This window comes from Cibotium barometz, chromosome 13 (assembly GCF_041138505.1).
Source record: "Cibotium barometz isolate CiBa-2024 chromosome 13, ASM4113850v1, whole genome shotgun sequence".
NCBI lineage: Eukaryota > Viridiplantae > Streptophyta > Polypodiopsida > Cyatheales > Cibotiaceae > Cibotium > Cibotium barometz.
This window is the reverse complement of record NC_141058.1, coordinates 39,794,429-39,811,113: the sequence shown is the minus strand read 5'-3', so window position 1 is coordinate 39,811,113 and position 16,685 is coordinate 39,794,429. Positions and strand designations below refer to the sequence as shown.

General features: G+C 46.4%; 1 protein-coding gene across 1 annotated transcript in view; it reads right to left on the bottom strand.

The window, feature by feature from the left end:
* Positions 1 to 16,485, bottom strand: part of LOC147632672 (acid phosphatase 1-like) — a 47,442-nt gene extending 30,957 nt beyond the window's left edge. The window contains exon 1 of the mRNA XM_086807477.1: positions 16,228 to 16,485. Coding sequence (XP_086663603.1) covers positions 16,228 to 16,363 — 136 coding nt within the window. The 5' untranslated portion in view covers positions 16,364 to 16,485. The remainder of the gene's footprint in view (positions 1 to 16,227) is intronic.
* Between the last annotated feature and the right edge of the window lie 200 nt (positions 16,486 to 16,685).

Sequence of the window (16,685 nt, the reverse complement as noted above, 5' to 3'; positions counted from 1 at the left end):
TCCCCCACATTCCCGGTGGACCGACAGTTAGATGAGAACAACTACAGCATATGGAAGGTAATGATGGAGTCCGTCCTGGAGTCTTATGACTTGCTGATTTCATTGTAGTTGGTGTTCCACGGCCGGAATTGGAAGACGGGGAGTTACCCTCTACACGGAAAGAACGGGATGCTCCGGCACAGTTATGGGATCGTGTCAATGCCCGTGTGCGTTCTTTCATCTTCCTTAATTGCACACCACAGGTGATTAATCATATAAAGCATATGACGCTGGCCAAAGGGATTTGGCATCATTTGGCTTCTCTGTATAACACGGTATCATCCATGAAGCGGATCTCCTTGGAAGTGCAGATGTGGGTGATGAATCCTGCAAAGTCTTCGACATTGCAAGAGCACATCAACAAGTTGCAGGCTCTTCAGCAGGAGGTTCTTCAAGCTGGGAAGGAGATATCTTCAGAGGACATGGCCATGGGAGGCATTCCTCCCAGGTTCTTTTTGTCCCATCTCTTGGTTTTCATCTGTTGTCAGTGCATGAGGTTTGCAAGACTGGGGTACGGGTGGAGTTTGAGGAGCATTTTGTTGCTCTCCGAGACAAAGTGACGGGCCAAGTTGTATGGGAAGGCGGAGTAGGCAATGGGATTTACAAACTCTCGGCACTCTCCCTTTTACAGGTTCTTGGTTAGGTGATGTGTGGCAGTGTCATGTGCACAGTGTGTATCTACCGTGTGCTACACGCACACAAGACTAGCTTCGAGGTTGGGGAAGCTTGGAGCTAGGCAGGCTGATTGGCGAGCTGAGTTAGGGATAGACTAACGGGAGGGCACCCAAGTATGGACAGGCGGGCATCCAAGTGTGGATGCCCGATGACTGGCCAAGAGCCTATAAAAGGGTGGCCAAGGTTAGTCATTAGTCATATAGAGTCTCGCGTGTCTTTGTGAGAGCTCTGTGGTCAGGAGCCTGGATCTAGTGCAGACATGCACCTGCTTCATGTAGCCGAGGCCGGCAACAGTCTCAAGGCCCGCGAGGGTAGCTTCGTGGTGGTAATGGACGTCACGAGGGAGAGATTGGTCGGTACGTCCATCTAGTTAGCTCAGCTCGTGGCTCGGTGGGGACAGCCAAGACTTGTGGGATTGCCCACAGCTGTCCAGGTTGGGAGGTGAGTCACGCCTGCACCCCCGTCATGTTTGTTTGGTTTGTTTGCAGGTTTCGAGTCTTGTACCAAGAGCGTTCTACGAGGAGATCCTACGGGGATTTGACCATGGTATCAAAGCAAGCCTCGTGAACGAGCAAGTCAGTAGGTAGAGAAAAAGACGTCGAAGAAAAGGTATGAGTTCGAGAAGCTTGCTGTTTTTTCTGTGCATACTGCTGTTTTTTCAGATTCAGTGTGTTGCTTTTTCATCGTAGCAACCCGCGAAGAAGGGTTGGTCTTGTATGGGTTGGTTTGCTTAGCAAGAAGAAGGGCTAGATGTGTTTTCAACTATGTAAACAGTTTCAAGAGAGAGAAAAGTAGAAAAAACCAATTTGCTGTTTGTAAGAGAGAAAGTAAAGCTTGTGTGAAGATCGCTAGGCGTAGGCAACCGGGCACGTATACACAGCTGGGCTGGTTTGTGTAGGCAGGCTAGCATGTTTACGCTAGTAGCCTGTACACGCAGCGAGGCAGGTAAACATGGGCACGTGGGCTGTTTTGCACAACCGGGCCCACGCGATTACCTGTATGCAAGCGCATGCGCAGGCGCAGGCACCCATGTAGATGTGCAGGTGGCCAAGTACGCCAAGCAAGCGGTTGCGGCCAGGTACACACACGCAAGCTCAAACACGCGGGCAGGCACACAGGCAGGTATACGCGTGTATACGCAGGTACACACATGCGGGCAAGTATGTGCACGCAAGCAGCAACTTCAGCTGACGCTATCGTTGCTGCAGGAAAACGCGGAAAGCACACATTCACCGGATCGTTTTTTTTTTTTACTTCATTTTTTTTTTTAACACAAGTTGCTTTCGTTTTTTAACCTTCGATTTAGGGGTTTTAAAAAACAAGAGTGTTTTTTTTTTTAATAAAAAGCATGTGTTTTTTTTTTCTTTTATGCAACTAGTTTATGTAGCTTTTGTGTTTTTTTTTTTTAAGTTTTTTTTATACACCAAGCTTCATGGATGGTTTTTTTTTATTTTTTAAATATAACAATAAGCCCTCAAGCATGGTTTATTTAAAAATAAAAATAAAAGCACACAAAAGCAATGCATAAACACACATGCTTTTCGGAAGGTCTATAAAATATCCCTCTAGTGGGCTTCTTGCCACACATCTCTCAAGTTCTCAAGCTCTCAAGCTCTCTAGCACTCTCCTTGTGCAAGATAAATATTTTCTCTCCTCTTGCCCTCTTCAAGATGTCGACCCAAGAATCCAAGTTGGAGCCCTTTATCGAACGTGAAGACCTGCTGGCTACGAAAGACACCGATGCCGATCTTTTCGATGATTATGTGTCAAAATCAGATTTCCAAGAATTTAAAGATGCTCTCGAAGCTTCTTCCTCGGAACGTCAAGCACAAATCGCCGTGCAAATGCAGGCTTTATAGAACTCCATCTCTTTGTTGACCACTACCCTATCTACTCTTTCGGGTATGGATACCTTAGCATCTACTTTAGGCCCCAATATTACTCCGGAACAGTTCGGGGAGCGAGTAAAAGCAACGTACCAAGGAGATAGTGGACACTTGGCTACATAAGTGGCAAGTTCATTTTCAGTTCCATCCATATGACGATGGGAAAAAGATCCAATTAGCGGCAGGTTTCCTCTCAGGCAAAGCTTTGCTTTGGTGGAAGGAACTCAACCCTAAACCAATGACTTGGGCACAGTTCGAAGACGCCTTCAAGAAAGAATTCCTCAAGAAAGAGGATGACTATGATGTTGTTGTCCGGTTTACTACTTTGACCATGACCTCGCAGGACCTCACTTATGAGGTCTATCTCCAGAAATTTAGGGGCATGCAGATGAAAGCTACGAAGATGGATCCCACAACTCTTTTGGGGTTCTTCGTAGCCGGTTTACCCGACTCATACCGTTTACAGATTAAAAACAACAAATACAAAACTTTGGACAAAGCCATTCATTCCACTCGTATCTATGATGATACAATGGTCTCTTCCAAGTCTAAACCCGTTACCGAGCGGGGAAACAAGCACAAAAGGAAGTTCTCCGCACCAATGGCTAGCACGACTGAAGGAAAGTCTTCGGACCAACCTTCGAAGAATTCAACTTCGACACCAGCGAAGAAGAAACGTCTCCTTAAGACTTTGAAGCTCAAGGAGGAGGGACGTTGCTTCATCTGTGAAGAAAAAGGACACATGCATAACGAGTGCCCAAAGCAAAAGGGTGCAAAGACCAACGCAGGACCCAAGCCAAAGGCAGCTAACCAGTTGTCTTTGACAGGTACGTCAGTTACTGTACTTTCTCGCCCTAGTACATGTTCTAATTGTATGTTCCACTCTAAAGTTTTTGGCTTGCATGATCTTCTCCGAGTTTATGGAGAAGTGAATGGCCATAGAATCCACATTCTTCTAGACCTTGGCAGCTCACACAATTTTGTTAATTACAAACTTGTGCAGAAATTGGGTCTTGATACAACGCCAAGCGATCATACGGATGAGGTACGCCTACCTTCAGGTCGACAAGTATGGTATCGAAAGGTGGAGACACTACCGATCCGGATTCAGGACTACAAAGATACTCTGGAATGCTATATTATGCACCTAGAACATGTAGACTTGTTATTAGGGATTGAGTGGTTTAATACTCTTGAAGTCCCAATAGATTGGTCTAGTCATATTTTTTCTTTTGAACATAGGAACACCCAGTATAGTATCTTAGGTGATTGTATACATCCTTCTCAGGGACCTCTTGTAAATACAGTTGATTTTGGTAATATAATGGATTCTTCTTTGTATACTGCTTTCCATTGTGTCTTGATTCCACTTTCTTCATTTCTCATACCTTCTATGGATGTCAATGAATTAAGTGTGTTTGAAAGCAAAGAATTACAGAAGATACTTGATTCGTTTCAAGATGTATTTCCTAAGGAACTGCCATCGGGCTTACCACATGAAAGGACAGTAGATCATCGTATTGACCTGATCCCTGATGCTCACCCTGTTAGTGTTCCAACTTACAACATGAGCCAAGCTGAGGAGGATGAGTTGGCCATACAGCTCGAAGATTATTTGAGGATGGGCCAGATCCGTCCAAGTAAATCACCTTGGGGTGCACCTGTGTTGCTTAGGAGAAAGAAGGACAACACCTGGAGAATGTGTATAGATTACAAGAGATTGAACAAGCTGACAATTAAGAACCGTTATCCTCTCTCTAGATCAGATGACCTGATTGACCGGTTAGCAAGAGCGAAATATTTCACGAAGATAGATTTACATATTGGCTATCACCAGATACGTATTCATGAAAGGCATGTCGAAAGAACCGTCTTTCGAACTAGGTATGGCCATTACGAGTTTCTCGTATTACCTTTTGGGTTAACCAATGCTCCAGCCACTTTTCAGCAAATGATGAACGATCTTTTTCGTAAACATTTGGGAAAATTTGTGATTGTGTTCCTGGATGATATTTTGATATATAGTCGTACTCTTGAGGATCACGTTAGACACCTCACGATTGTCTTAAACAGAATCGACTATATGCTAAATTAAGTAAATGTGAGTTTTTCATGACAGACATCATTTACTTGGGACACAAAATCACTAGAGATGGATTGAGCATTGACTATGACCGAGTTCAGAAGGTTCTGGCCTGGCCTATACCGCGAACAGCGAAACAACTTCGTTGTTTTCTCGGTTTTGTTGTTTTTCTTCGAAAATCTGTACGGGAGTACTCTCAGCTCACACTACCGATGACCGACTTGTTGAAAGGTTGTGGACGTAAGTCAAATCAGCCTATCACTTGGAATAACGATCTGGATATGGCCTTCAAACTTTTGAAAGATAAAGTCAAGGAAGCACCTATCTTAGCATTACCCGTAGTCGGCCTTATGTTCTTGAAATTGATGCCAATGACTATGCCATCGGAGCTGCTCTATTTCAAGATGGTAGACCTATTGCTTTTGATATAGACCCTTTTTGCCTATTAGTTCATGTAACCTTGTAGCATGAGGTGGAGCAACACACCAGTCCTTCAAACGCTCCTTCTCGTTGGCCAACCTTTGAGAAGGAGCTTTATACTGTGATTCACACTCTCAAGGTTTGGAGACATTATTTATATAGCTCCAGGTATTGATTGATCATCAGTCAATCAAGTATGTGTGTGATGCGGATGATTTGAGAGGAAGGAAAGCTCGATGGGCTGAATTAATGCAAGATTTTGATTTTGAGATTCGTTAAAGAAAAGGGTCCATGAATAATGTTGCAGATGCGCTTAGTCGAATTAGAGAGGTGAATACTTTGTCGTTCACCGAGATTTCTACTGACTTATTTCAGTCATTGAGAGGGCTTTGCAGGACTGATAGTTATTTTGGTCCATTTTGGCAGAAGATCCAAGACGGGAGCTCATTGATTGACCAAGACTCGATGATTGAACAGCCTACCATTCAGGCTGCAGGAGGCCAGTGGATGATTCGGAATGGTTTACTATTCCGTAATGACAAAATTTGTGTACCACAGATCCCGGACATTAGGTCCAAGATTCTTAAGGAGTGTCACGACGCCCCTTCTACTGGACACCCTGGGATACACAGGACATTATCGTTAGTGAAACACACTTTTTATTGGCCAAAGATGAAAGGGTATGTAGAAGATTATGTTCTCAAGTGTCAAGTTTGTCAAGTAAATAAAGTTGAACGCTTTAGACATGCTGGGTTGTTGCATCCTTTGCAAATCCCACGTAATAAATGGGAAAGTATTTCCATGGATTTCGTTACCGGATTGCCAAGAACAAATCAAGGCCACGATTCTATTTGGGTCGTGGTAGATCGCTTGAAAAAAGATGGCTAGATTTTTACCGACCCGGAAGACCATTACAGCTACGCAATTAGCAAGGAAGTTTATCGAGCAATTGTTTAGACTGTACGGGTTACCGCAAGACATAGTCAGTGATAGGGACTCTAAGTTTACGAGTGATTTTTGGAAACTTGTTTTTGACAAGTTGGAAACAACTTTGAATTTGAGATCCTCAGATCATCCTCAATTTGATGGCCAGACTGAAAGAGTGAATCAAATTTTGGAGGATATGCTTCGAGCATATGTATCCAAAAACCAGAGTTCATGGGAGGATTATCTTCCTATGTTAGAATTTGCATATAACAGTACTAAGCATCCGAGTACAGGTTTTAGTTCTTTCATGCTTATGTATGGTTTTCAACCTAGATCACCTCTTACAGTGGGATTCTCAAGACTTCAGCATGATGCAGCACGTAATTTTTTACAAGATATGCAGCAAGAAATGTTACAAGTTGCGAAGGAATCTATTGGAAGTGCTCAAGACCGAGACAGATTTTATTCTAATAGACATCGTTCACCCAGAGAGTTCTCTAAAGGAACGATGGTGTATTTGCGAGTTTCGAAAGATTCCGAGACTTTACGGACAGGTCGATCTCCGAAATTATCCCCTAGATACTGTGGACCATTTCGTATCACACGACGGATTGGTTCAGTTGCATATGAATTGGATTTACCTTCTAATGTGAAAGTTCATCCTGTATTTCATGTCAGTAGACTTAAGGAAGTACTGGGTGGAACAAACCAGTTAGTTACTCCTCAAGAAATCATAGATGTCGAGGACATGACATTTGTTCCACACGAACCTGAAAAGATTCTTGGATTTCGTGAAAGAAGATTGCGTAATACGCTTATCACGGAATACAAGATCAAGTGGAAGGATCGTGTTGAGGAGGACGCTACATGGGAGACATTGACTACTCTTAAGAGAGATTACCCTTGCTTTTTAGTGAGCTCTTAGAGGAAGGGGAGTATGTCATGTGCACAGTGTGTATCTACTGTGTGCTACACGCACATAAGACTAGCTTCAAGGTTGGGGAAGCTTGGAGCTAGGCTGGCTGATTGGCGACCTAAGTTAGGGATAGCCTAACGCGCGGGCACCCAAGTATGAACAGACGGGCACCCAAGTATGGACGGGCGGGCATCCAAGTGTGGACGCCTGATGGCCGGCCAAGAGCCTACAAAAGGGTGGCCAAGGTTAGTCATTAGTCATATAGAGTCTCGCGGGTCTTTGTGAGAGCTCGATGGTCAGGAACCTGGATCTAGTGCAGACGCGCACCTGCTTCATGCAGCCGAGGCCGACAGCAGTCTCGAGGCCTGCGAGGGTAGCTTCGTGGCGGAACGGGACGTCACGAGGGAGAGATTGGTCGGTCATCCATCTAGTTAGCTCAGCTCGTGGCTCGGTGGGGACAGCCAAGACTTGTGGGCTTGCCCACAGCTGTCAAGGTACCCCCGTCATGTTTGTTTGGTTTGTTTGCAAGTTTGGAGTCTTGTACCAGGAGCGTTCTACGAGGAGATCCTACGGGGATTTGACAGGAAGTTTCGTCATGACCACTTGCATGTGGATACGCTGCAGCACCAAGCTTTTCGGGACCAAATGGTGGATGGCTTGCCAAATGATGGCAGTGTCAGAATACGCAGCGGAGATGATGACCAGCTCTGGGAACACAAGAACAAAACGCATGCAGAAAAATACAGCACAAGAGAGAGATATAGGCGTGTAACTCTGCTCTATATACACAAGAAAATCCCGGGTATGATACACAAGTGGCAAGGGGGCTGGGGGCCTATTTATATGCCCCCACATCAGCAATCGGCCTGTTGTAGGGCAGCCGACTGGCCCTGAAAACTCCACGACCAGCACACCATCCAGTCGGCCAGATCATCAGCAGTCAGCCACCTCAGACATAGGGTCGTGGACCAGTTCAGCAGTCGGCCAGCAAATGGGCTGTCTCCCAAGCCACAGAAAAAATGGAAAAAATAGGGGAAAATTGTGGAGAGTGGGTAAAAATGATAAAACACCTCATAAGGGCGGGCACACCCACAACAAAGGCCCTGGTGTATAAAACTAGACAGGAGATGACTTCTAACACCCCCTCTCAGCTCCTGGCTGTGAAACCAACCACAGGGAGCTGGGGTGCCGCCTGAGCAAATCCTGAGAGAGCGACTTCGTGAAGAGGTCCACCGTACTGTCCTCCGTCGAACAGAACTCTAGCAAGATGTCATCAGCAACGATCTGTTCACGAACAAAGTGTCTCTGGATGACCATGGGTTCCTCCATTGGAAGCCCAAACCTGCAATGCAACCTCTGCAACCTCACCACCTCACAAGCAGCATCACAAGCAGCCCGGTACTCTACCTCTGTCCTCGACAAGGCAAAAGATGACTGCCTCTTACTGCTCCGTAAAACTACTCCTGGGCTTGAAGTAGATCTCCTCGTGTCCGGATCTCCTCCCCAAACTGAGTCACTCCAACCGTGGAGTCGGACTCCATCCAACAATCCCCCTTCTGTGTACAAGAGTCCATGATCCTTTGCATGCCGCAGAAACCACAGGAAACGCAATCCTGCCTCCCAAAGAGTCATCCGCAAACATTAGCTCAACTGCCTCATCAGGAAGCTCCCGTCCAATCTGGTGTCCATCAACCAGATCAATGAACCATACAGCTTCTGAGTCAAAAGGCATCACACTGCTCACAAGGATCAACACCTGTTACGGTGCAAAAACAAGTCCTGGAAACCTTATGAAGACCACGCAAGGCCTTCTGAAACCTGTCAACCACCCCCCATGAATTCGGAACCACAAAGCCTCGAGAAACCACCTCCTTCTGCAAGTAATCACCTGCCACCTGCCTAGCTTTCCGAAAGGTCCCCGTGGAAAGAACATCTTCATCTACTGGAGGTTCTTTGTCCCAAATACTACGAGACATCAGAGCATAAGTGACCTGTTCAGTTTCCTCTGACTGACAAACACAAGAACTACCAACATCAATACTGGAAAGTTCCTGCCAACTGCTGCCATCTACTGGCAAGCTATCCACCATCTGGTCCCGGAAAGCCTGCACCTGCAACGTATCCACACTTAAGTGGCCATTACCAGACTGCCACTCATCACAAACCTGAGGACCTGGGAGAGAGAGTGCTGAAAGCCTGTAAACTCCATTCTCCACTCCGCCTTCCCAAACCACTTGGCCTTTTGCTTTGTCCCGAAGAGCAACAAAATGCTCATCAAACTCCACTCGTACGCCAGTCTTGCAAACCTGCTGCATTGACAATAGATGAAAACCAAGTGCCGGAACATACAACACCTGGGAGGAATGCTTCCCCCCTCTGCCATCGGGAACTATCTCCATCCTGCCCTCCCTGTGAACTGGGATAGTGGATGTATCCCCAGTAAGTATGTGACCAGAAAGCCTGCAGAGATCCTGTAAACCGGAACGGGAAGGAGTCATGTGCCTGGAAGCACCACTGTCTAGAATCCACTCCCGAGTATCCGTTTTGCGGAGAGTCCTCCAATCTCCTCCCTGCCTGATGAAAATGAAACATCAGTGTCCACCACCTCCAGGTGCACAAAAGCCGGAGTCTTCATGATTGCTGCTGAGGAATCTTCACCCTTCTCGGTCTTCCGCTTGGGACACTGCCTCCAATAGTGGCCTTTCTCGCCACAATCAGTACAGGTCCTCTCTGCCTTTAGTTTCTCGCCGTCAGTAACGGACTTCTTCTCAGAAGACTTCTCCGACGAAGCCTTCCCTTTGCCCATGTTACGGCCTTTCGACCGTTGGCCAGTTAAGGCCTCCGAACCTCCACCCTGAGGAGGGTTCGTGAATCGTTCCGCCTGGTCCAAGACCATGGGCACAAGCTCCTCCCACGTGATGGTGCTGAGCCTGCCACTGGTAATCAAAGACGAATAAATGCTGAGTACTGAGAGGGCAAGTGCGACAGCAACGTTATGGCCATGTCCTCTGACGATATCTTCTTCCCAGCCTGAAGAACTTCCTGCTGAAGAGCCTGCAGCTTGTTAATATGCTCCCGCATCGTTGCCGACTTTGCAGGGCTCATAACCCGCATCTATACTTCCAAGGAAATCCTCTTCATGGGCGATACCCTGTTGTAAAGAGAGGCCAAATGCTGCCATATACCTCTGGCCAGCGTCATATGCTTTACATGATTGATTACCTGCGGTGTGCAATTGAGAAAGATAAACGAACGGACCCTGGCGTTGACACGATCCCACATCTGTGTCTGAGCCTCCCGGTCCTTCCGGATCGACGGTAACTCCCCTTCCTCTACTTCCCGCCGTGGAACCCCAACAACGACGAAATCGGCGAGGTCGTAAGACTCCAGAACAGATTCCATCATAACCTTCCATATGCCGTAGTTGTTCCCGTCCAACTGACGGTCCACCGGGAACGTGGGGAGTGTCGGGATCTTCACATGCCTCTCGGCCATCTCAAACAGATCTACCATTGCGGGGATGTACTCTGAAAAGAGTGTGTGGGTGGGAACAGAGAAGAACTAATACCTACAAGTGGCTGTCCAGCAAATCAGCCCGCCGTCCTCTTGCTTCTCCTCTTCCCGAACAGTCCAAAACAGTCCACCAATCAGCCACACGACAGTCCCCTTCTTGCTCACACAAATCCCAAGAACTATCTAGAGCCTAGGCTCTGATACCATGTCAGAATACGCAACGGAGATTGATGACCAGATTTGGGAACACAAGAGCAAAACGCATGCAGAAAAACACAGCACAAGAGAGAGAGAGATATAGGCGTGTAACTCTGCTCTATATACACAAGAAAATCCCGGGTATGATACACAAGTGGCAAGGGGGCTGGGGGCCTATTTATATGCCCCCACATCAGTAGTCGGCCTGCTGTAGGGCAGCCGACTGGCCGTGAAAACTCCACGACCAGCACACAATCCAATCGGCCAGATCATCAGCAGTCGGCCACCTCAGACATGGGGTCGTGGACCAGTTCAGCAGTTGGCCAGCAAATGGGCTGCCTCCCAAGCCACAGAAAAAATAGGAAAAATAGGGAAAAAATGCGGAGAGTGGGGAAAAATGATAAAACACCTCATAAGGGCAGGCACACCCACAACAAAGGCCCTGGTGTATAAAACTAGACAGGAGATGACTTCTAACAGGCAGCAGGCAGGAACACTCCAATTCTTGCGTTGGTCAGTCGGAGGAGCCTTTACAGGTAAACTATGCTTTGATGTCTCGTTTCATTCAGGATGAAGGGTCTCTTGCAGTTGAGGAAGCTCTTTCCTAGGGGACTTGTAGGAAAGCCAAGCAAGTGGCAGATGGTGACTTGCAGGTGGAGGTGGATGTTGAGCAACCTCCAAGCTTTGAGGTTCCGGGTTCAGAGGGTGGTTTACAGGTTTCGAAAGGCCTTGTATGGTCTTCAGTAGGTTCCAGGACTTGGTATACCGAAGTTACAGTTGATCCTTGTGAGCAGGCTGATGCCTCTTTGTATCGGTTTACAGGTTTCGAAAGGCCTTGTATGGTCTTCAGTAGGTTCCAGGACTTGGTATACCGAAGTTACAGTTGATCCTTGTGAGCAGGCTGATGCCTCTTTGTATCGGAAGTGGTTTAGTTCATTGATTTGGTTGCTGAACATCAGAGCTTCCCAATGGGGCTGTTGAGCTCATTTCTGCGGACGCCTTTGAAGACTCATTGGGACACAAGATTGTGGATCTTGCGGTTTCTGCACCGCATAAAGGATCTTCGACTCTTCTATGATCCTAGAGGGGGAATGATGGATGGAGTCAAACTCCACGATTGGAGTGACTCAGATTGGGGAGGAGATCCAGACACAGGGAGATTTATATCAAGCTATTGTTTTACCTTCGGCTCAGGAGCTGTTTCATGGAGCAACAAGAGGCAGTCAACTATTGCCTTGTCATCTAAAGAGGCAGAGTACCGGGCTGCTTGTGGTGCTGCTTGCGAGGTGGTGCGGTTGCAGAGGTTACTTGGCGAGATTGGGTTTCCATTGGCGGAACCCACGATCATCCAGAGTCACTTTGTTCGTGAGAAGATTTTTTCTGATGACATCTTGCTAGAGTTTTGTTCAACGGAGGACAATGCAGCAAACCTCTTCATGAAGACTCTACCTAGGCAATGCTCCGGCAGCACTCCAACTCACTGGGGGTTGGTTCCACATCCAGGAGCTGAGAGGGGGTGTTAGCAGTCATCTCCTGTATGTACATTACACACTGTCATGTGCATGGAAGATGCCATGGACATTCTTAGGTACTGGTCCAGAAGAGGCAGCCAGATAAAGAGTATGAGAACCAGATAGAACCAGGACCAGGATTTATGGAGTGCAGAATGCTATTTGGCAGTGTGAGACTAGGATCAAGGCATAGAAGAGATGGAAGGACAGTCGGCTGAGAACATAAGCTGTCGACTGTACCAGTTTAGTGTCGACTGCATGGAGAACTGCGCCTTGGCATCTAATGCATAGTCGGACAGCGTTTAAAGAGTGATATGCGTTGAAGGCTGGCCGACCAGCAGTCGGCCAGTCTACCAAGTCTTCAAAAGGGTCTATAAAAGGGTAGAGGTGCTCCTCAATGTAATCATTCAATCCTCTAGGGATTGGGTCCTTAGGGTCCTAGAGTAGGACAAGATTTTGGGTGTTCACCACCTTTTGTACAAGGCAACCTATGGCTGTAGTACAGGTACCTTTTTGTACCATATCAATATACTCAATTTCCAGCACATCTCTCTCTCTCTACTCTCTCCATATCTGCGTTTTGCATCAGCATGTCTCCAAGAGTGTTTAGGGCTGAAAGAAGACTCCCAGAGCTTCCGCATGTTACATTGGTATCAGAGCATCAGGCTCAGCAAAGCTAAACACTGATTCAGTCCCATATGATGGTGTACAGGATACGAAGCCCAAGGCAAGGAGCACAGAAGCGGGAAGAACTCCCAGGAGGTTTGTTGGTGGTGTTCCACAAAGCCAAAGTGGATGGTAGTCCTGTGAGCCAGATAGGTTCTCGGGCAACGGTCCCAAGGGAAGATTATCCTCCAAGGGCGATGTGAGAGTGCCAGACTCATTTCTCAGGAATGAAGACCAAGACAATGTTCAGAGTCGGGGCAAGAATGTATTGTGGACTAGATGGAACAGATGCATAGATCTTCGTCTGAGAAAGTGGTTTGGAGAACGGGCCGGACTTTCAGAGAAAAAGGGTTGCCAGGGATGGATGGATGACAGAGGGACTTCGGGAAAAGATTAGGGATGATGACAGTCATCCAAGAGCATGTTGGAATCCCGTCATCAAGTTTAGCATAGGGGGATGTCATGTGCATGGAAGATACCATGGACATTCTTAGATACTGGTCCAGAAGAGGCAGCCAGATAAAGAGTATGAGAACCAGATAGAACCAGGACCAGGATTTATGGAGTACAGAATGCTATTTGGCAATGTGAGACTAGGATCAAGGCATGGAAGAGATGGAAGGATAGTCGGCTGAGAACATAAGCTATCGGCTGTACCAGTTTAGTGTCAGCTGCATGGAAAACTGTCAGCTGCATGGAAAATTGCGCCTTGGCATCTAATGCACAGTCGGACAGCGTTTAAAGAGTGATGCGTTGAAGGCTGGCCGACCAGCAGTCGGCTAGTCTGTCAAGTCTTCAAAAGGGTCTATAAAAGAGTAGAGGTGCTCCTCAATGTAATCATTCAATCCTCTAGGGATTGGGTCCTTAGGGTCCTAGAGTAGGACAAGATTTTGGGTGTTCACCACCTTTTGTACAAGGCAGTCTATGGCTGTAGTAGAGGTACCTTTTTGTACCATATCAATATACTCAATTTCCAGCACATCTCTCTCTCTCTACTCTCTCTCCATATCTACGTTTTGCATCAGCATGTCTCTAGGAGTGTTTAGGGCTGAAAGAAGACTCCCAAAGCTTCCGCATGTTACATTGGTATCAGAGCATCAGGCTCAGCAAAGTTAAACACTGATTCAGTCCCATATGATGGTGTACAGGTCCAAGGTACAGGAAAGTACACGGATACGAAGCCCAAGGCAAGGAGCACAGAAGCGGGAAGAACTCCCAGGAGGTTTGTTGGTGGTGTTCCACAAAGCCAAAGGGGATGGTAGTCCTGTGAGCCAGATAGGTTCTCGGGCAACGGTCCCAAGGGAGGATTATCCTCCAAGGGCGATGTGAGAGTGCCAGACTCATTTCTCAGGAATGAAGACCAAGACAGTGTTCAGAGTCGGGGCAGGAATGGATTGTGGACTAGATGGAACAGATGCATAGATCTTCGTCCGAGAGAGTGGTTTGGAGAACGGGCCGGACTTTCAGAGAAAAAGGGTTGCCAAGGATGGATGGATGATACAGGGACTTCGGGAAAAGATTAGGGATGATGACAGTTATCCAAGAGCATGTTGGAATCCCGTCATCAAGTTTAGATGTCATGTGCATGGAAGATGCCATGGACATTCTTAGGTACTGGTCCAGAAGAGGCAGCTAGATAAAGAGTATGAGAACCAGATAAAACCAGGACCAAGATTTATGGCGTACAGAATGCTATTTGGCCATGTGAGACTAGGATCAAGGCATGGAAGAGATGGAAGGATAGTCGGCTGAGAACATAAGCTGTCGGCTGTACCAGTTTAGTGTCGGCTGCATGGAGAAATGCGCCTGGGCATCTAATGCACAGTCGGACAGTGTTTAAAGAGTGATATGCGTTGAAGGCTGGCCGACCAGCAGTAAGTCTTCGAAAGGGTCTATAAAAGGGCAGAGGTGCTCCTCAATGTAATCATTCAATCCTCTAGGGATTGGGTCCTTAGGGTCCTAGAGTAGGACAAGATTTTGGGTGTTCACCTTTTGTACAAGGCAGCCTATGGCTATAGTAGAGGTACCTTTTTGTACCATATCAATATACTGAATTTCCAGCACATCTCTCTCTCTCTACTCTCTCTCCATATCTGCGTTTTGCATCAGCATGTCTCCAGGAGTGTTTAGGGCTGAAAGAAGACTCCCAGAGCTTCCGCATGTTACACACACTAGGGCCTCTGTTGTGGGTGTGCCCGACCATTAGGTGTTTCTCCATTTTTCCCCTGTTTTCTATGGTCGTGGGGCAGGAGTATGCTGGCTGCCTATTTTCTGGTCTGGCCGACTGTGATGACCTCTGACCGACTGTGATGACCTCTGGCCGACTCCTATTTTCTGCTCGTGAGCAGTTGGGACTGCTGTCGGCCTGTTTTGGGCTGGCCGACCAGCAGCCCTGGACCATTACCAGTATTTTCTAGTGTATATACAGAGTTTATACAGCTTCTCTCTCCCTCTCTCATCTGCGTTTTGCTCTCTACCGCAGTCGTCTTCATTTCCGCTGTGCATTCTGACAGACATTGCCCCGGGTTTAGATAGCATATCCCTAGTGTATAGCTGGCCCAAGGATTAGATAGCCTAGCCATCAATGGCCTACAGTGTTAGATAGCCGAACCCTAAAAAGATCATGACATGCTTTGAGAGAGTTTAATTTTAGAATTATGATTAGGACATAATATGAAAATGGTATGTTTTTCTTTTAAGAATTGATAGGTCCTATTGTTAGACGATGTCTTTTCCTACCTCATGGCTTCTCAAGGATGTGCTCTTGTTATGCTGTTAAAAATGGGGGATTCGTGGTTTTCTCAGATTGCTGGACGTCTCCTGTTGTTTTAAGATATCTGACTCACTGCCTTCCATAGTTGGTGGATTACTACTTTTACAAGGACAATGATGTATGGATTCATGCTGTCAATTCTCTCATCTATTGCTCTAGTTGATGTTGAAGATTACATAGGACCTCCAGAACGTTGCTGCTGCTGTTACAGATGTTACAGCAGTTTTCACCTTCTGTACTTTGGTTTGTATTCTGGGGCTGCGTGAATGGCAATGGGAGAATCTGTACCTGTACTTCTGTGAAGGTGCTCTTACATATATAACAAAATAATTTTTAAGAAAAAATACATAGTAGAATTATTTATTACAAAACGATTCAATCTCAGAAATATTTCTTACTATGAATTAAATTAACCAACCCTGACGCATAGCACATAATTAACTACTGGTTCACTAAACGTGGCCCTAGGATTAGATAACCTGAACCTGGCGCAGTGCTACAAAGCGAAACCTTGCCCTAGGGTTAGTTTATTGTCTAAACCTAGGGTTAATTAACCCTGGCTAGCAACAGTGCATTGTACATGGCAGATCATGTGAGAAGAGAGAAAAGCAGGCACCCACCTGAACCATTGCGGCTGAGAAGGCTCTGCGAGGACATGTTGTTCTGATCGAATCTGAAGGATGGAGGAGAAGGGAGGGTGGAGGGCTCATCGGGCTCCGGATCCTGCTCCGCTTCAGAAGAAGATGCTGATGCCATGGCTCTTTCTTATCACTCAGAAACCCTCTCCTCGACTAGGCGAAACGCTCGTTTCGTTGCAGATCTCCTCTCCTGCGTCAACCAGGTTTTCTAAGGTTTTCTAACAGGTATATATGCTTCACATTATATTACATTTAATATATATATATATATAAGTATGTGGGTAAAAGCATGGTAAGGTGGTTCCCATTTCAAGTGCTTTTAAGACTCCCGTGTGCATATGAGGAGAATAAATGAAGTGATTTTACATGATTTTTTAAAGACTCAAAATATTTAAAAGAACTATTATTTTTTATAAAAACATCAAAAATTTTGAATTTCT